We start from the raw sequence: 20,879 nt of genomic DNA, 5'->3' as shown, positions 1-20,879 counted from the left end.
TGCTGCTGGACCAGGCTGCCAAACCACCATGTGCTTTTGTATAGTGTAACCACTAAACTCTTAGTGTTGCTGTTTGGTGGTGACTGTGACCCCTGTACGTTATAGGCGTCTCATGCATGAGAATACCATTACATTTTTTTTACTCAGTTTCACGCAGACACACAGTGATGATGGCACTGTGAGAACCGTAACCACAGTGACCACATCCTCATATCATCAAATAAAGACCTCCTGGAAATACAAAGACAACATGAGTGGGAATGAAATGTGATGCTCTGGTCTTACCTGGGTGCTGAAGGCAAGTGCTGACTGAGATCCCCCTGCCCCCCCTTCTACGACATGGGTCTCTTTTATAGGGTGACACTTCCTGCGTCATCATCACTGATCACTGGTTGGTGGTGTGTGTGGTGCCACATATGCACCAACATACACACTGCACCATTACTCCTTATTTCCTTCCTGTTCATCCACCTCTTCTTTTGAGATTTGGTCGTACAAAGATTAGTAAAATTCCAAAACGTTGATTCCCATGTGTGCACTCAAATAGGGTTTGGTTACTACTTTCGTCTTTCCATAACAGACATGAAATGAGGTTTGTGATCAAGACAAAGGCCTGGAGGTCATGACAATAAGCACACAGTGAAAGTGAAGTGGGCTATATAACAGAAACTAAGAATAGACAATGGAGGGACATTTTCTGTAACTGAAGAAAAATATTTTCTCTGTGTATATCCTCAGTTTCTTTCGAAATGACAATGCACTGAGACACATTGCACATTCATAATTTGAATATGTAAAATTGCCTCATGACCTACTATTTGTCCACATGGAGGAATGATAGGAATAAGGGGGCTTTTCCTGGGCCTCAGTTACAATTTACAATTTTTTCCAACAAAATCAGATAATATTATAGTGACCACAAGCCACAGGCTTGGCCTAACACAAAACTAGCCAGATTTCCCATTTAAACAAACCACAATAAATCTAGTAATCTTAGAGTAATTCAATCTGTTTTAATAAACATTATCTTTACTTCATTCACTTATCTCTCCTGATTGAAATACAGCTTATATTTTGATATATTAAATAAATAATGTACACTTTGGCTTATTTATTCATGTACAAGGAGAGTATACATACAAGGCAAAAGTCAATACCACTTTGAAAAAAGGGGGGAATAATTTGCAGGGTGACTACAATAGTGATGGAATAAACATGTCAATGTTGATGTAATGAGAGCCCTTCACTGAAGACCTCAGTGGCAAAGATCCATTAGAGATAGTGTACAAAACAACTGCTGCAATATCTGCCAGGCATATGCAAGAGGCAGGGCAGACTCTGGGATAATTATTCAAGCCGGGAATCTAACGAAAGCTCAGGCCAATCTCCACACATTAATTAAACAGACCATGTATACTGTACGTTTTGTTGAAATATTTTCTCTGTTTACGCTAGTAAAGTATTTTTAGTTTTATTGCTACACACACATCCAAAATAGTTAAAAACTGCCAAGTGCCCTCACTTTCAAGATTTAGTCAATTGCATTTCCATAATTAAGTGTGTTTGTTTTGTATCTGGCGTTTCCTCAGAGTTCTGACTGGACTTATGTTGATCATTAAAAAGCTCTGAGTAACTGGATCACCTCCACGTGAGTATACAGGTCTTTATTTTCCTACTTTCCTACAGAGCATGATTAAGTGTTGATAGTGTTGATTTCTTAGTTTTTGAAACAAAGAACTCAGGAAGGGTAGTTGTGATATTCTGGCGTGATACAGGGGTTGACTGGTGTTGGTCCATAGTTCTGTATGCCTGTTGCTGCCCCATGTTGTTTTTACTTAAATTGATCCATTTCATTTTGCATCATTAACACTAGTCTGACACTCCAGGCCAATCAGCTGGCAAGAGGTGACTAGATTTTGTTGGAAAGTGTCAGAGTGGTTAATGGAACCTGGGTGTGACACTGGATGACCGGCTGTCCTTCGCTGCCAAGATCACTGCGACAACCCACTCCTGCAGATTGATCCTCCACACCATCAGGATACGTTTGTTCCTCACTCAGGAGGCGGCGCAGGTTCTGGTCCAGGCTTTTGTCATCTCGCGTCTAGACAACTGCAACTCGCTCCTGCTGGTCTGCCTGCATGTGCCACCCAACTTCTGCTTGTGACTGCTCGAATCTAATTCAAAACACTGGTACTTGCCTAGCATGCTGCGAATGGCTCAGGCCCATCCTACATCCAGGACATATTCAAAACATACATACATCCCAGCCCGCCTACTACGCTTTGCTATTGCCAATTGGGTTGCCATTCCCTTACTATGCAGGGCGCCCAGCTACTGCTCAACAAAATCATGACTGTTTGGGGTCCTGCCTCCACAACGGTCGAAGGAGCTCCCAATTGATGTCAGGACAGCAGAAACTCTACACATCTTCCATCGCAGACTGAAAACTGTCCAGAAAAAACAATTTAATACAACTCTTTCTCTATCTCTTTTTGTTTTTTAAATGCAGCATTTGCTGAAACAGTTGGCTTGTCAATTTACTGAGAGGTGCTTTAGATTTTTTTATTTTGCATTGTTTGTCACAGCAGCATATACAGTTAATTAGTTGTCCCGCTCCATCTGCTGCCTCAGGGTCTGTATGTAGGTTTCTGTCCACTATCATCCCCTGTGGCCCCCAACGGTGTAACATTACTATAGGCTATGATATTATCTCATCTAATATCTCAGTGAATGTCACGTCCCCTTGACCACCTCTTATATTAGTCATGGATCTCTTTGCTTTTATTAAATGTCATTGATAGCTGTACTATTAATATTCTGTAACTGTTTTGGGTCCTCTAATACCACTACTGTCACTGCTTTTTGTTGGCTTTTTGGTATAATTTTTGTTAGTGGAACATTCCCAAAAACAAAATGGAACAGGTCGCCTTATATGGCAATTTCTGGGGTGTCAATTATTATCAGGCCTTCCTGCATGAGGCCCAGTGTATGCCCCCATTACAGTGACATCAATCCACCTAAACACACTGTTCTGCAACCAGGATGGATTCCATATTGTTCCTCCTGAACCATGTGTTTATAGAACTTTTTATTGTAATTTAGATTCAAGCGAAATAATCCTAGTTGGAACCACCATTGTAATTAATATATATTAAGTACCCATAAATCCTTATATAGAAAAAATAGATTGTAAGTGCATTCTAACAACAACTCTTTGTGTTTTTTCTGATCTACCACCACCTTGGGTTTTGTTAAGTTTAGGGAAATTACTTGGTTAAGGTTAAAATCACCTTCATGATTTAAATAAGCCAACTTTGGCTATTGGTAAGAGACAGGAAGCAAACTGTAGCCTCTGATCCCGATCTCCTCCATAAGACTGACATTGTGACTCTACTTCAGCCTTTGCTACTGACTATAAACAAGTAATTTTAAGCATTTGAACATATTACCAATGCTGTAGTTTTTCCTGCGGAGGACAGTACAACAGAATTAAAAGGCTATGAGCAATGTAATGTAATAGCAATGTATCTATACATAGAGGCTAAACAGCATATCCAGTAAATTTGTCCGGAGATTCTGATGGGTGGTTTTAAGATATGGGTATATTCTTGCAGGAAACAACTCACAAACAAAAATAGCATTTTTAGACTACAATTGTATGAACATTAAATAAAAAACAAGTACAAGTGAGAACCAAGTTACGGTAAGGGGAAGTGGTGATGAAAAGCTTATGGCTCAAGACCATTCATTATGGTATAAAAACACAATATATACTGTATATTTATAGAAAAAATAAACACATCTTTCATGTTTCATGTTCCACTAGTGTGAATCAACATGGATGCCAATGAACATTTAGTGTCTTTTATTGATAAAAGAATTCATCTTCCCTGAAGTTGTTGTTGTTCACATGGCCATTCTATCATGAAAGGCTCTGTTAGGACTTAAGGAGGAACTTCCCCCAAACATTCTGTCTTCATATGACATCTGGGTCATAAAACAGAGCCCACCAGCCAATTTATGACACTCAAAAAACTCTCATATCACACACTCAGGATATGGGCAGATGTCATGTTAACATATAATATAGAAAGGCAAAGTTTTGGTTGCTGATTTTGATGCACCTATGTGTGTGGATCATCTGTTGTACATAATTGCCATTTATGAGCCTGTAGTGTTCTTTTGTGTATTTCTAAGATATGTGAGGTGTTTGGTATTTCAGCAACTGAGGAGGCCAAGCTTTTAAACATGGGAGCATTAGACATGTGCTAACTTCATTCATTCTTTATAAAATAAATTGGAACCAAGAAATTAATAGGCGGTGGTCAGGCAGGTGGATAGTATGCCCTATCCAGTGAAGATGTTTCTTTGTCTCTGCTGCTTCAATGCAGATGGAGTTAGTCATGGAAAGAATCTTAGTATGGGGGAATCAATCATCCCAAGACAGGCTGAGGATCTTTTGAAGACATACGTTACTGCCCCATAGAGCAGAGTGGAGGCACATACCGCATTTTATACGGTAGTCTTGGTGCTGACCTTCAGGTTTTTTGTTTTCAAAAAAGGCGGAGGCGCCCAAAGGCAGATGAGGCTGTGAATCTCCGAGCTCCAAGAGAATGCTGCCATCTGAACCACCAGGTTAAACTTTACTTTTCCTGTGATAGTGGGGTTGATGCTTTAAATTACTAAAAGTAACTTAGTGTTAGGTCAGGAGTAGGATCTCCCTTCAATATAATCATGCTTCATCATCAAGCTTCCCGGTAACCTCTCAGCTGCTGAACAGTGCATTAAGTTGGTTTCATGGGCCAATATTTATAATAATAAAATATGCATGTTTTATACACCTACTGGTTTCTTTACACAAGTTAATACAGCTTGCCAAGATAATAAATAATTCACTGCATCATCCGGTATAAAATGGTTCTCAAACAATAATTATTGTTCATCACTGTGTTCTTTGAATTTATTCCTGGTTGCATTTATCCATTAATGTGTGTGTCTTGTAGTTATTAGTTGTGTGTGTAGTAAGTAGTTCAATAAACCTTTAATTTATAAAGGACCTGATCACATGTTTGTTTGTATGAAGTATTATGGTCCCTGTACACGAGTCAAGAACTCCGTAGACACCTTTAAACTGAGACTGAATTAATCTTTTTCCGTTTTTCAAGGATGGTTAATTCATTTAAGTTAAATTCTGTTATTTAGTACAAATACTGATTATTTCTGATAGCTGAAGTTGAGTTCAATTACTCGACTTCAATTTTGTATCAATTATGACTATCACATTTTAATACAATTTAAGCCATTATTGCTACTTAAAGGGTGTCAGAGGGGTCAAGCGCTGCTGACAGGCTCAGAAAAAGCAGGCATTTAGGAGGAGAGAGAGAACATGGAAAAAAAGTCTGTGGACTGTAGCTCCAGCTAATGATCACCAGCTGCTGTCAGAGCTCAGCTCCACACCGGGACAGGAGAGTCTGTAGAGAATGACACAAGGTAGACAAAAAGACTAGGTTAATTAACAACAGGAAAAACAACTTTAATGTGCAAGGAGGACATTTATTTTTTTCATCTTCTAGGCCGCATTTACACTTAATTTTGTATTTATTATCATGTGATTTCTTTCTGGACTTAGAACACATTGAAAGTCTAATGCTATGGAATCACCAGACCATCTCTGGAGGTGGTCTGGCTCACGTTGGGATCAGATCTAAAGCCAGATGTAAATGCATTCTGTATAGCATTACCACATTGTTCACGCCCAATAAAATCTTCCCAACCAGGCAATGAATCTTCCTGCCATGAGCCCTTCCTCTGCTAAGGACAAATAAGAACAGCCCATACAGCAGTATTGCTCCCCTTGACCAAGAAGTGCAATACATATATACATATATATACATATATATATATACACACATTGCTATTGTATATATTTTTTACTTTTACTTTTATTTTTCACTTAAATATTGTAAATGTGTATATTTTTCCCTATTTTATATCCCTTTTTATATTTTGTGCATACTTATATTTCTAATTGATGCTGCTTTCTACTCTTGAATGGGAGCACTGGTACTGTACAATTTAATATTTCTGATTGAATGATTTCTGATTCTGAACGCGGCATGTTTGTTGTCTGAGCTGCGCCCCCCTAATTTGCATATAGCAATTTCATCACAATGCAGGCAGAATCAAGAAAACAAGAATACTTTATCAATACCAAGTATACATCAAAATGCCTGTGAACAGATGTCATTATCCAGATAACATTCAGACATCAGATCGCAGGTTAATGCCAGGTGAAGAAGGGGTTAAATGTGGAAGAGGTTAAGTGTTGAAATTGCTGGTGCTGCTTTGTTCCTGTCTTTAACAAGGACACACAGTTAATCTCAGTGTAATTTCAGGGTCACTTTGTCACAGGGTCAAGATTCTGTGTAGAGGCTACTTCCACAGACCACTTACTGACATTGTTACACTTAGGAGGAGTTAGGATCATATGTCTTGAAGGGACGGATGCATTCACACTTCGCACGACAACATGCAGCTGGAATGAGTTTGAGGTTCAGGTGGTTTTATCACATCTGTCTCCAGTCCTCAGTGGAAGGAGAAGCAGAGAAATGGCATGTATCTCAGGTCTTCATGGGCATTTCATGGAAAGAGGTTTAATTAACATTGGGTGCTGTGGATTATATAAGATGCGTTGACCAATGTAAATAGGTTCAAGATGAAGCAAGTGAGCAAAACTTTGCAAAAATAGAGCCAGGGCGAGCGGTTTTTCGAACCGAGGGACACGACACTTAGCCTGTTTGCTGACGCACAGAGCAGGTCAGGACATAATTGGAAAAAACTGAAACAACCTCATATTCATTCATAACCAGTGTTTTGGTCTAAGCTGTGACATGAACTTCATGTGATGATTGAAGCTGAATCAACCCACAATAGCTACATTAAATAATCTTTACCCTGTCTGTGGCTCTCAGCTCCAAGTGCATTGGTTCCTGCTGAAGACGTAAATCTTTAAAAACACTTCAAGTATAGTTTCATTACAAAACAATGCTCAGTAATTGAGTCAAGATGAACTACTGTGTGTGTTCATGGTAATAAAGGAGCATGTCACCCAATGTGGCTCATTGATGTGTTTTAATAGTTTTTGGACAACAATGGAGCTCTATGCTATTATTGATAGAGTTATCATAGAGAGGCAGAGCCGAGCTGCATAGGCTGCCAATTATCATTATCCCAGAGCAAATTTGGTTTGCAACATGGGGCTCTCCTTACCAGGTAATGTATGAGTGACAGTGCGTGGGGCCTGTAACTGGATCCCCTGCAATGCACAAAAAAACTCACAAATACAGAGTTTATGTAAGAGATTATCCATGCAAGCAAAGTCAGTGAAGGCAAACTTTTAGTAAGCCATTCATACTAAATCAGTTGCAGTCAGGGAGACTGACTCTGTATTTGTCTACCCATCCCCATACTCCTACCAATGAGCCAACCCTACTCCCAGCTAAAGGAGGAGGTGAGCAGCATTGTGCTTAATGTCAGTTAAGTCAGTTAGCATAACTGCAGGGAGTCCGTGGGAATTTCTTTTTTCCCCATGATAATTCAAACACTTTTTCATCTAACGATCATGGTCTGTGTTGGATGCTGGACAGTTTGAAGTGAGAGTTTTGTCAGGGAGTGTGGAAGTGGAGGAAGAGGTGAAGGTAGAATTATTTCAAGTTTTTGAAACCTGGTGATGTGTATTATTTGATACTAATCATAAAAGTAGTCTTTTCATAAAATGATATGTAGTACAAAGTTGCCACGTATGCAATGTTCCAGGAAAACAACTAGCAGATGTTGGGGCCCATAAAGATAAGATGTATTCCAGGTAAACAACAAGCAGATGTTGGAGCCCCATAAAGATAAGATGTATTGTTGTTTAGACATGGTCTTCTTTGGTATGTGAAAGGTCATTCTGAGAGGTCTCTTTTCCTGACCCCTAGATAGGAAACAGAAGTTTACAGACTTGTGTGTTATAGTAGGACCCCATGTACGCTTAAAGGTATAAAAGACGAGCTTGAACAGTGTTCGGGGCAGCAGTACTGATTCAGCTACGGGTGCTGTACAGGTTAAGATGTGCATGCCTGTTGATCCTGATCTTTGATGCAAATAAAAAATATTATGTGAAACGTCAGTATCAGCGGAGTTTCCTTCCATCATCGGATCATCGCCTACATCTGGGGAATGAAGAAGAAATTGACAACACTGCTAGCCTAACCCTAGACTGATGTTATGTTACTATCCCTTTAAATTAAGTTATAGTTATTAGTGCTAGGAGTGGCACTCTTCTTTTAACACAATCTTTTTTTTTTCCTTCGTCTGTGGTTCGAGTCCCTGAGTAAAATCAAAGATAGACATTGATAACAATAAATTGTTAGGTGCGACTTCGCCTAGAGACACTTAGAACCTCAAACATTTAATATCCTGCTGGTTTTTTTTGTAGAGCTCTTCAGTTGGAATTTGAATTGTTCATCTATCGTCCCATCTGCCGCCATTTATCCACCATCATCTCCATCCAAGTTGCCATCTCGCTTGAGAAATCTCAACCTCCACTCAACCAACCACAGCCATCTTGTGGTACATTAATTTTTAAAGAGGGCGGTAGGACTTTAGAGCGCACTTATTTTGTTTTTTGCTTACTCTTTTCTGTATTTGTTTGAACTTTGAAAGTTTTCTGAGATCTCAGGGTTTTTTGTGGTTCAATTACCTGTTTTTGACCAGTTATGGGTCGACAGGGTTTAAAAAAAGTAAACATTTGATATGTGGAAAATTGTTTGTAAATCCACTTGGTGTATTTGTAATATAATTAAGGCTATTGTTGAACATACCAATTTTATTGCCTATTTACTGGACTTGTTCACAAATAGTTTGGTTACTTGTAATGCATTTATGTAATATTTTCATTGATTTCAAACATACTTACACTCGACCGTTGCTTTGTGAGATACTTTGACCTCAGGGTGTCTCATTAGTTACAATACACCTTCCTTTTATGTGGTCAGCCTGTTGTCATGTGCATTATTTGACAAGACTATCAGACAAGTTAAAGCTAACCTCAATGAAAGAAATTACCTTTCATAACCCAATGGATTATACTTCTAATACAGGGGTCTCAAACTCAAATTGCCTGGGGGCCGCTGGAGGCAGAGTCTGGGTGAGGCTGGGCCGCATCAGGTATTCCACAAAAAAAGCTTTGCTAAAAAAAATCCAAACTTCTCAAACTACATTACTAACAGTTATTTAACTTCAATGGGTTCTTCTGAACATGAACGTTCCTTCTTAACATGGCGTCTCTTGCCTACTCCTTGCTGCCAGAAACCTGGCAGCGCTTCCTCTCACATAGCTGAGCCGAACAGAACAGCCCGGTAGCAGTCGCCTTTCTTTTTGCGCTCGATATTCATGTCTTTCATGATGATATGAACATCATGACATTTGTAGATGGTAGAAAGTACCGGGTTAGTGAGCGCAAAAAAAGGCGAATTCTACCGTGCTGTTGTTGTTGTAAACGTCGTCATAGAAACAAGTGAAAGCATGAAGCCGGGACAGTGGGACGCCGTTATCCCATGGAAGCGTTATTTACTGGCTTTTATTTTCTATAATAACTCCATGGATGCAGCAGGAGCATAGCGGCATTGTCTAATCAAATATGTCGTGTGGCACAGCAGCAGGTACGCCTGGTTCTGTTTCATTAATGTCACACGCTGTGGAATCACATGCACGAGCCTCATTTGCTGTCACACAGTGCGCCAAACATGGATATAAAGGTCTTTTAACGTCCGTTTGTATGTCAGCTCTACTCATTAGACCTCAGTGAGAATTACGCACAGGTTCTCCAACAGCTGATCAGTACGCACAGCTGCTGTGGATATTTGGGGCGACTTTACCCAAAATTCATCACGTGTTTCTGCAAACCGTCACCACTGTAAAGTGTCAGTCATCATTATTAAACATCAGAAGAACGATAAGTGATGTATTGACAGAGCTCGTGTTGAAACAGACTTTACAAAGTGCTTCACAATAATTAAACTAAGTGATCATTAACGGGGAGATGATGCTCAAATTAAAAGAATGATGCTTTATTAAGGTTTAATAATGCATCTTTGAATTTTACAGAAAGCTGTGTAGCAAAAATAACAACACAATCTACCGTGAGGTGCGCACATTCTCAGTGCACATTGGACGAACAAAAATCGCGGGCCGCACTAACATTAAACTTTTATATCAAGGTGGGGGCCACAAAATATTGTCCTGCGGGCCGCAATTGGCCCGCGGGCCGCGAGATTGAGACCCATGTTCTAATACCTTGGCCACATGCCAGAATTAAACATCCAGTTCCCCCCTCATATTTCCCCATAAGCTGCTTTAAGGGTTTTGAAATAATGTATTTTTCAACAATAATTTTAATTTCCACTCTGACAGTGTCATATGTATTGTGTGTAGCTGACAGCAAATCTACATTATCACATTAACAATGTTTGCAATTACCACGAGGTAAAGCAACTATAGCGGACAGAACTCAGTACTGCGGAACTAATGTTCTGGGTGATTATTATCATCAGACATCAGAGAGAAAAGGTTTCTCAACCGTGCTCTCAATGCTGTCATGCACCAGTTTTTTCCAAGGTTTCTATGTTGGCTATAAAGTTGGGAAAAGACTGTGCACTTTTTGTACATGATAAGCGATATGATGCACTTCAGGATTACAACAAAAACTGCACATTGTGTTAATTGATTTAAACTATAGTCAGCAGTGAGGTCTTTATGTTTTGTGTTAATGTCAAAGATTAAAGGAGTGTTTCATGTAAAATACTATGCAGTAACCATAAATATTTCATGTTATCTTGTATTTTAAGTATCTTTAACAGCTGAATCAGATGTATCAGTTCAGTGAATACAAGTACATTTAAATGAATGTTAAATGTTAGCTGTTTACTAGATTTCAAGGTATATATAGTTTTATTTTTATTTTATTTATTTAAAAGGGACAATGGGCAGTCATTTACTGTCCCAGAGTTAGCTAGATAGCTAAATTTCATCAGTAGTCCCTGGGCAAATAAATTCACAGAGAATTATGGCATCAGATGTTATAATTCAGACAGGGGTAGCAAGAATAAAACATTGCATCAAACAAAAACTAAAAACTTCATACAAAAAGAATGAAGTGAAATACTTGGTACTTTGTGGAAAATGGTCACATGATTGGTTGTGTATTGTGACTTAAAACTAGAGAAGGTTGATTGTCTGATCGTGCTGGATTCTCATTCTCACAATGGGTGGAAGTTCAGTCAAACCAAAAGAACTACTGTGCTCATGTTTACTGAAGGAAGTTACAGTGTGTATCATCATGTTTCAGCTCTTCATTCAAGCAATACAACGTTTACACTGACTGGAATATTCCAACCCAAGACTACGGCTTTTTTATGGCTGCACCATTCCATCAAATGAAAGTATTCGACGTGTCTTGTACATAATAGCACATTTGCCCTAAATTGAGTTTGACGTATTAGGTATCTTTGGAAACTTAAAATAATGTTCTGTGGGTTTGGAAACGTTTGGCTGCACGGGATGAGTTTGTAATTAAAGGTAGAAGAGGCCATGGCCTACCAGATGCTGAAACCAGCAGCCTTGAGAATTAATTTACGACACTGATGCAGACCAACAACAGCCTGGTGGAGTGACTTTCAGTTCCTTGTATGGGTCAAAACAATATTCATACTGCAGTTCTATAACATCTGTCTGGTAAATCACATCTTTCAAACTCCACACCTCCAGTATGTAAAACAGACTTTCTGCTATGAACTTGTTGTCTCTAACCCAAGCCAGATTCTCCAAACCCAAACCCAAATCAATAGGCTTATTTTCTGACTTGACAACACACCTCCATCCCTAATCTCTTTTTATCCAACAATCCCTCTGTAAGGAAATAACATTTGAATTGAATTAATTTTATTTGGAAATAGAAATACCATCATTTAAAAAAGGAGATTTTAGATATACTACACTTTATGGATGTGAACTACACCTTCAAATTACAATGGATAAAATATTTGAAAGCTCCAGAAACCTTTTGGGACTTCATTCTGCAGAATATTTTTGGAAGGATGGGAGGCCTGCAATTTATATTACTATGTAACTCTCTCTTTAAACTCTGTGATAGTTATGCCTGCAATACTTGTATGGGCACGAAGAAAGCAATTATCAATCACGGCAGACAGAGATATTGAGTAATGCCCTATAATGTTCCACTATATGCAAAAGTCCAGCAAATATGACTTTCGTGGTTTGTTGTCCACATAGTGTAGCAAATTGCAACCAGGTCAAGTTCAAAACAGAAAGGCTGTTATGTAGACTACCTAGCCAATGTGTGTCATGTGTAGTCAAGATAAGGGTTTCCTTTGTACCTGTGGTGTTGGTGTCAGCGGCAGTGGTGGATTCTGAATCCTCCTCAGCAGCATATTCTGCTTGACAGTCCCAGTCCACAGGGCCAGTGCTCTCTGTCATCAGGCTCACATACATTTGGATCACACCTCTGGCCTTTTTCAAAGCCTGCTTAGGAGAGCTTTCTACCATCCTTATGAACCTCACTGGGTTGTCCTGCAACACAGAAAAAAACAAAACAAAACACAGCAGGGTGCAAGTGAAAAAAGTTCTCTTCTACAATTTTATCTATAGAAGTTGCTTTGACTTAAAGTGCCTTTGTTTGCACAAAAGGTAAACAGCTCTTCATTGAAAATTATATAAGTAAAAAAATTATTAACACCGGAATGTTCCAAACATGCCAGTTCAAAACTATGGGCATTCATCTGCTGCTTTATTCCATCAGAAGTTGGAACCTGGTTTCATGGATTTTCTCCCATTAAGCTATAAGTTATCTCTGACCCATGCTTACGAACATTTTGGAGTGGTGAATCAAGGGCAGATTGTGTTATGATGCCTCTCACACATTTAATTTCACTTAAAATCGTTAAGTTAATTATAGATCCATGTCATCATAAACATTGAAACCAGCAGTGTTATTTGTACTTACGCTTGTAGTGAGCCATAACTCAGTTTGAGCAGGAACTAACTGATGAAGTTATCGGTTGTAGAAATAAATTACATCAAATAGAATTACAGAATTGCAGAGCAGTTTCTAATAATATCCTCCAACACTGTGCATATCATCAAGTACGACTTGATGATATGAGTGATGTAGTTTTTGTGTGTAGAATTGCTGGAGTGAACAGACTGCCGTCAGGCACACAGAGCGCACTGGAGACACCGCAATGGCTCCACGCACTCCGCTTTTTCCAGTCACCCGACCCGGCTCATCTTCACCAGCTGCACATGGACTGCCATGATTCACTGTGACATACCATTGATCAGCAGACTCATTTATACGCATCAATACTCATGTGGTGCTTTGCATTTACCATTTATGGTTAATGTGGGCATGTAGAGGGCAGGATATGAGGCTGGTCAACTTGCACACATTTCCAGGTAGACTGATTTATAAAAGGGAACATTGCCAGCAGATGAGCGTAGCACGGCTTCATAAATCAAATTTGTTTTGGCGCACACCATTTTCAGCTCTTGTGCGTACATAATCTTAGTATTGATCCTATGCACCGTTTTAGAAATGAGACCCCAGAACATTACTACAAATTTGTCAGACTTCTTTGGAGCTTGAAACTTAAAAAAAACTCCTGCCACTAACTTCCTTGTCGGAAGCCACCCGAAAAAGGTCAGTTTCTGAAAATTGGGAATTTGTTTTGGCCTAACATTCAGCAGAGTGCTGAAGATGGCTCAATCAGGTTGAGTTAAGTCATACTAATGTTTCAACAAGATATTACATCTGAATATATGCTCTACCAAAGGTTAAGACCATTAATGGGTTCACTTTAAATGTAAAATGTGGTCTCCTAAGCATAGATCAAGGAATACTTTTGACAGGGTGGACCATGTTTACAAGTTTAAAACATCTGCAAACATCTATGTGTTTGAGTTTAGGTTGCATTCAAATGCTTTGGTGAAGATGTTTGACGCCAGGGCCTCATGTTTGATTACAGTAGCCTGGAGGCTGTGTAGAACAGTACATTTGGGATGGGCAATTCAGCAAGGATGTCTTTTTTCAAGGCTCACTTATTGACTATTTTGAAACCCCTGTTAACGCATACAGTACAGTGAGGTGTAGTGTGGTTGAAGATAAAGTTCAACAATAGCCTTTATGCCCAATTATGCACATTCACACAGGACAGCATTTGATGGGCAAAAAGCTGAGGTTGCTTCACTTGTAAGATCTAGCACGTGTACACTGATTTATTGATACAATCCAGCGGCTAAAATGACAGCATTGTGTTTTTTGAGTGGCCTTCAATAAAACAGTATACCAACCTGTTCACTGTTCATTGACCCCAAAAAGTGTAAATCTTGTCATTTGCCAGAATTAAATGCTTACCTCAAACTCTTCATTGATTTCTGGTACACATCCGTGAGAATAGAGATGATAGATAACCTTTTTCAAGGTGTTGACATATCTTCTGTTGTCTGAATTCCTGACAAAATGGAAATGTGTACTCAGAAGCTCCAGGATTTGTGGGAAAGCTGCTTTGATATAACAGACTTTACTCTGTAACACAAAGTACAAAAGAAGCATTACAAAGAGCTCTGTAACTAGTATGAAGGCATGTGACAAAGTGGGTGAGAACACGCCATTTGTCCCCATTTTCACCACCATATACCACGCTTGTTTGCTTTAGCCCTATTTCCATCTAATCTGCAAAAACTATCCCGGGTTTGTTTGTGTTTTGCATTATATTTGGTTAAAGTTCAAATACATCAACATTTTTGGTTAAAGTAAAACAGACTTATTTAGTTTTGTATATCATAAGTTAATTATTTCCTTATTTGCTACTTATCATACCCACCATGTGTTCGACAGACAAAGGGAGGAGGTAACCAACCACTTCCTCTATGTAAATATTTTTTGGTTACACATGTAGCATGGTGCCACTTTTTATTTTTGTGTAAATAAACCATAGTTTGTTGGACTTGGACCACTCCCCTATTTCAAGCTTCCCTACAAGGCATTATGTGGTAATTTCATATAAGATGCACTATTTATACATTATTATTCTGCATATCAAGTGTAGACCACAACATGTACATTTGATATAAATCAAATGATGTAGGTCTGCAGGCCTGCACTCTTTTCACTCTTATCAAGAATGGGAAATGTGGGGACGATTGGCACTCCTTGGAAACTCAAAAGCTTCACAATTTAGCATTGTGAAAGTCTTTAGTTTTCGCTCACCAAATTTGAGGTGGATCCTGTTCATCTGTAAAGCCCCTGTAGATGGCAAAAAATACACTTCAAATATACACTAAATTCCAAATGGCCGACTTCCTGTTGGGTGTAGGGCATGGCACTAAGAGGTGTTTTTGTTAGTCTGGAGATGTTAGAGGTGCCTACCAAATTTTGTACATCTAAGTGAAACATACCACACTTGCTACTTTGTTGAAATTTGAAGGGGGGCGCTATCGAGCCTCTTTGCCACACCCAAACCCAAAACCCACATCAGAAAACAACTTTCACCACTTCTTTTTGTCGTGAGTTTTTGAACATCCCTAGCCCCCATGTGTTTGATTCTGAAGAACAAAGTCTGGGAAAAGCAAAATCACCTCCGATCTGAATCGTCTTGGTGTGAAGACTTCATCAGACACAGCAGTGAGCTCTTTGTTGTTCTTTTTTCATCATTATGATTATTTATTATCTTAAACTTTTTTCACTATTTTTCTTTGTTCTATCTCATATCATTTAAATGTCAGCTGGTTTCTGGCACTGAATATCAGCCTCCATCTTTGATGTTGCTTCTTCTTCCTCTTGGGTTTGGGGAAATCAGCCACTTTGTGCTACATTTTAACAGTACACTCCAGGTTTCCTGGGAATCCAACATGGAAGTTATTTCTTAGAAGTTCTACTGAAGTTCAATGAGCCAAGAGACTTCACCAGTCCAGCTTCTCTCTAGGCCTATCTTTCACTTCATCTCATCTATCCAATCACTGCATGAGTTTCTGGCTCACTTGTGCTTCATCCCATTCATAAGTAGCCCTTTTCCTCATTCTCTGTGTTGCTCCTCTGGCAGGCACCCACCACCAGCCCAGTTCCACTCTACACCACATAACTCACGGCTCCTGGCTGTAGTAGGCTCAGCCTCCCTCCTTCAGAGTCTCTGCCAGAAACTGCTCCAGGCTTGAACCACACATGCTGTGAAGTCAGTGCCCAAAACTTCCTCTAGCAAAATAATGTTGCTCTCATTCATGGAGGAGAAGTGTCTTCTAGTTGTTACCTGCTGTGACAGTGTGTGACTGCTATTGTTTTCACCCTGTGGGTCTGTCTGTGTGTCATCAAGGTAAAATGTCATCCTGGAGACACTGACTGCAGCTGAACTACCACAGAAGAGGTTTTCAGTACTTTGCTAGATGTTTATATATCTGTCTGTCTGTGGACAGGTTTTGTCAGCACAATAGCATCACATTGCAAGATGCGGTCATGGAACTACAGGTGTGTAGTTGAGATCAAGATGAAGGCTGAGTTCGAAGATGGGTGTGGTCTGAGCAAGGGTGTCAATTAGGGGGGTAGGGGCCATTGGCCCCAAAATACTCACCAAATGTAGACGTTCTGTGAATGGATGAATTATAAAACAGCCGTGATCCAACTGGTTGTCAATCTGTGGAGTAAACATAACAAAGTTAATTCAACACACACACACACTGTGGCACACACACTGTATTTAAAACTGGGGGTGTATTTCAAACTGCTGCCTAACTCAGTAGTTAGTGAGCATCCTCTAATTCTGCAGTAATATACAGTATATATAAAACCCTGTTGACACAATTGTCACCGACCATGTCTCATTTTCATCTGATACATTTTTTCTTCAGTATTTGTAATGCAGTGTTGCTAAAATGTTTTACATCCATGGTATGGTTACCTTGCAAACACAAACTGCTAATAGCTAATGCAGCATTACTGTTGATGGTAAATTAACATAGGGGAAAAAAATAACTGAGTAATAAATGTGATATTCAGACATTCAGCATGGTTAATCTTCAATATTTGTTGAATAAGATCAATTTTCACCAGATTCATTGTACAGTGCAAGACTAAAGGAATAGTTCTGGAGTGGCCACTGGTTACATGGCAACATCACAGTGATGACAACACTACAGAAAGCCGAGCATGCTTACCCTCTATGCTTACTGAGTGGAAATTATTTGTTATACTTTCTCCTCTTTCGTACTTTCAACAGACTCTTCACAGTGGCTGTGATCCATTTGTGCCATCTAACATCTTACTCAGCAACAAGTGTAGGGAGACCCACTATAATGGAGCACTATAACATCACACACTGACAGCTTGGCCATGGAGGGGAAATCTCTTACAAAGCCAAAACCATACCAGTAAAACCAAACTGGTTTGATGCATAAAGAATTCAACTTTGATCTCTGTAATGATGAGGTGATGTGCTGTGAAAACAGTTGTATAACCTTTTTGCAGGTCTATGTCATGTGACATATCTTTGTGTGTTCATCCTTATAATCAGGTCTGGCTTCTGCTTTTCTAACTTGGTACTGCCTGAGGAACTCCATACAACAAATTCAATGCAAACACTGGCATCATGATTCCTGTGGCCTCCCTATTTGGAGTTCTCACAGGGCATTTTGTTTGGATGAATTCTCACCAGGCGGTTAAGGCTCAGAAGGTGATCCTGTGTTACCGAATGTCGGCATGGACCAGGGACGCCACCAAACGCCTGGCGCAAGCACAGGAGGAGCAACAAGCACAGATGCTGAGCCTGGAAGAATGAGAAATAAAGATACAGGGTTTTCAAGCAACCAACTCAAAATACGAGGTTGCACATGATAAAAAAAAATTGAGTCTCCACCCAAAACTGTAGTGCTTTGAGCTGAATGCAAATAGCATGGCAACATGCTCACAATGACTACATTCTGATGTTTAACCCTCTGGTGCACAACATGGCACATGGAAACAGCATTGCAAAACAGTCCACATTTTATTTTGGTCACTGCACTGTTTGTTATTTATCTTATCTTATCTTATTTTTATTTTTATTCTTACTTTACCTTTTATATTCTACTTATTTGTTGTCAAAACAATAGCACCTTCAGACCACGGCAAATTCCTTGTAATGTATGTTACTTGGCAACAGTTTCTGATTCTGATTCTGATTCTGATTTTATTGACAGGCAGTTTTGGGTTTTTTAATTTAGTCTTGAGCACATAAAGAAATTGTAATGATGATATTCTGCCAATATGCTGCAGTTGATGCTTATGATGGATGTGGAGGTGATTATTATGGTAATGAGGAGGTACTGTATTATACTAGCACTTATGCTTTGGGGGGCCTGCTATGGACATTGCACTAGTGCAAGTTGTCCTTTTTGTTTCTGTATCTAGTTTTGTATGTTTCTGTCATCTTCTGTAGCATAAATTATACTTGCTGCCTAGAAATGTAACTTGAACCTGATCTCAATGGCAGTTGGGCTTATGTGTACATTTATACTGCTGCACTGAGTATCTTTGAAGTGATGAATTACAGAAGCAATGGCATTTCATTGGTAGGAGTGTGCAAAGGCACAAAACAGAGGAACAAAGATAATGAGGAGGAAGATGACTTGTCAGGAAAGGATGGTGTCAGGCCTGAAGTGTCTCCAGACTGTCGGGGAACACAGTGGCTTCCTCTACAGCATCTTCCGCACTCAGTAGATACTTGTACAATTTCCCCCCCGGGGATCAATAAAGTATTTCAGAGGCAGAAAAGGCTGCACTGCTAATTCGTGCAGCATCCTTAAAGAAGAAGCAGGCACTTGAATTAGAAGAGGCTTCTCTATTACAGGAGAAACCACAGCAGCTTCAGCAGCTGAAAGTTAAAAAGGAACAGCTGGCAATGGATACAGCCATAGCTGAATGTGACACAAAGTTAAGGGTGCTCGAAGAGCGTGAATGTGCTCAGGATGGTATGAATAGTTACCTCAAGTGATGGAAATCGAAGACATCTAACACAAGTTCCAGGAAAGCCTCAAAATCAACAAAGGAAATTGAGAAACCTTTTAGGAAGGATGAATGTCCTAGCAAACCCAACGCAATTGAGCATGTCGATAGATTGGACCCCAGCGATGGTCATTGGGGGCCTAGGGGAAAAGAATCTCTTGACCTTGACCCACCTAAAGAAAAAGAAGATATGTGTGGTCTTTATTGCACCGCCACATTTCAAGGAATCTCTCTGAATGATCAGTTACTCCAAGGACCGGATCTCACTAACTCCCTCATTGGTGTCCTCATGAGGTTCAGAGAGAAGCCGAGCAGACATCGAGTCAATGTTCTATCAGGTCAAAGTTCCTAATGGAGAGGCTGATCTGCTGCGTTTCCTGTGGTGGTGGATAACACAAGAGGTGGTGGAAACATTCCTCAGAAAGATCTATGTACACGACTGTTTAAAGTCTGTGGACCACGAGGACCATGCTGTTGCTCTGGCGAGGGACCTCAGACAGTTGTGCTCCAGTGAGGTTTCCAACTGACAAAGTGGGTCAGCAACAGCAGAGCTGTCCTGCCATCCATCCCTTAAGAAAAGAGAGCAACAGAAATCAAAGACCTGCGAGGACGCAGCCTGGTGAAAAGGTACGATGTGATCTTCACCTGTCTGATGATCAGGGCAGTGCATATCGAGGTAGCTCACTCTCTCGATACAGATGCTTGCATCAATGCTCTGTGCTGCTTTATCAGCAGGAGAGGGCAAGTGGCTGTCATAAGTTCTGATAATGGCACCAATTTTGTTGGAGCAGAAAGGGAGCTGCATGAAGCCACTGAAGAACTGTATTGGTCCAAGATACATGATGCAATGATGCAAAAAGGAATCATGTGGATCTTCAATCTGCCAGCGGCTTCCCACAATAGAGGTGTTAGGGACAGACAAATACACACTGTGAGGATACTCCGGTCAGTGCTCAAGCAGCAGATTAAGGATGATGATGGGCTCCAGACTGTTCTGCGTGAGGTGGAAACCATTATTAATGACCAATACCTCCGATGACCCCAATGACCTTGAAACACTTACCCTAAATCACTTGTTGTTACTGAAAAGTCAAACAAGCATGCCTCCAGGAGTGTTTAAGAAAGAGGATGCGTATGTACGACATAGATGGAAGCAATCACAATACCTTGCTGACCTGTTCTGGTCAAGATGGACACAGAAGTGGTCCAGAGCAAAAGAAACTTCCAGCCTGGAGACATTGTCATAATTGTGGACAATTCTGCTCCTTGGAACTCTTGGATGATGGCAAGAGTTCTCAAAACAATTCCAGATACCAAAGGCGCTATACGCAGCCTCAGTGTTCAGATGAAGACCAGCGTCCTAGTGAGACCAGTCACAAAGCTGTCTGCTTCATGAAGCAGTGGGATGGTCTTCCCCTGGAAAAGCAAAGAGATTAGTATAAGTTCTTGTTTAGATGCTGTTTAGATTTGTATGACTCTTTGGAAGTTTAAGTTTAGTAATTGGCATGCTTCCTATTATCAGGGTCCGGAAATGTAAGAGCCATATCTTAAGAATTTCTAAAGAATATAGTTTGAAGATTGTGCAGGTATTATTTTACATATTTAGCTTGCCTTTTTTGGACTGAAGTAGACAGTATAAACTTACCTGGGAGATGTGTTTTTATTGGAGTCAGTGCTCGCACGACACTACACTTCATGTACATAAAGCAGCCTGTTACATGAATCATTCAATATTCATCCCAGCATATTTGCGCGATTGTATTCTTGTTTACATTTTACAGAAAGTCTG

The 20,879-nt window shown here is 39.9% G+C and overlaps 1 protein-coding gene across 1 annotated transcript; it reads right to left on the bottom strand.

Moving 5' to 3' along the window:
• Nucleotides 1-5,445: 5,445 nt before the first annotated feature.
• On the bottom strand, nucleotides 5,446-19,931 carry csf1a (colony stimulating factor 1a (macrophage)). The gene is made up of 6 exons (XM_070902738.1): nucleotides 19,776-19,931; nucleotides 17,760-17,873; nucleotides 16,683-16,745; nucleotides 14,474-14,644; nucleotides 12,438-12,630; nucleotides 5,446-5,471 (listed from the first exon to the last, which is right to left on the bottom strand). The coding sequence occupies exons 1-6, from the start codon at nucleotides 19,929-19,931 to the stop codon at nucleotides 5,446-5,448; spliced, it is 723 nt and encodes a 240-aa protein (XP_070758839.1).
• Between the last annotated feature and the right edge of the window lie 948 nt (nucleotides 19,932-20,879).

This window comes from Enoplosus armatus, chromosome 3 (assembly GCF_043641665.1).
Source record: "Enoplosus armatus isolate fEnoArm2 chromosome 3, fEnoArm2.hap1, whole genome shotgun sequence".
NCBI lineage: Eukaryota > Metazoa > Chordata > Actinopteri > Centrarchiformes > Enoplosidae > Enoplosus > Enoplosus armatus.
Note: the sequence above shows the minus strand (reverse complement) of the source record. Positions and strands in the feature narration are given on the sequence as shown.

What these genes read in the sequence shown, in the direction of transcription:
- csf1a (XM_070902738.1), bottom strand. Translation starts at nt 19,931, where the DNA reads ATGTATCTTGGACCAATACAGTTCTTCAGTGGCTTCATGCAGCTCCCT. An exon ending in CAAGCATCTGTATCGAGAGA is followed by an intron (nt 17,874 to 19,775) that starts GTGAGCTACCTC and finishes TCATTCTTCCAG; the next exon opens with GCTCAGCATCTGTGCTTGTT. An exon ending in CGCTGACACCAACACCACAG is followed by an intron (nt 5,472 to 12,437) that starts GTACAAAGGAAA and finishes CATTCTCTACAG; the next exon opens with ACTCTCCTGTCCCGGTGTGG.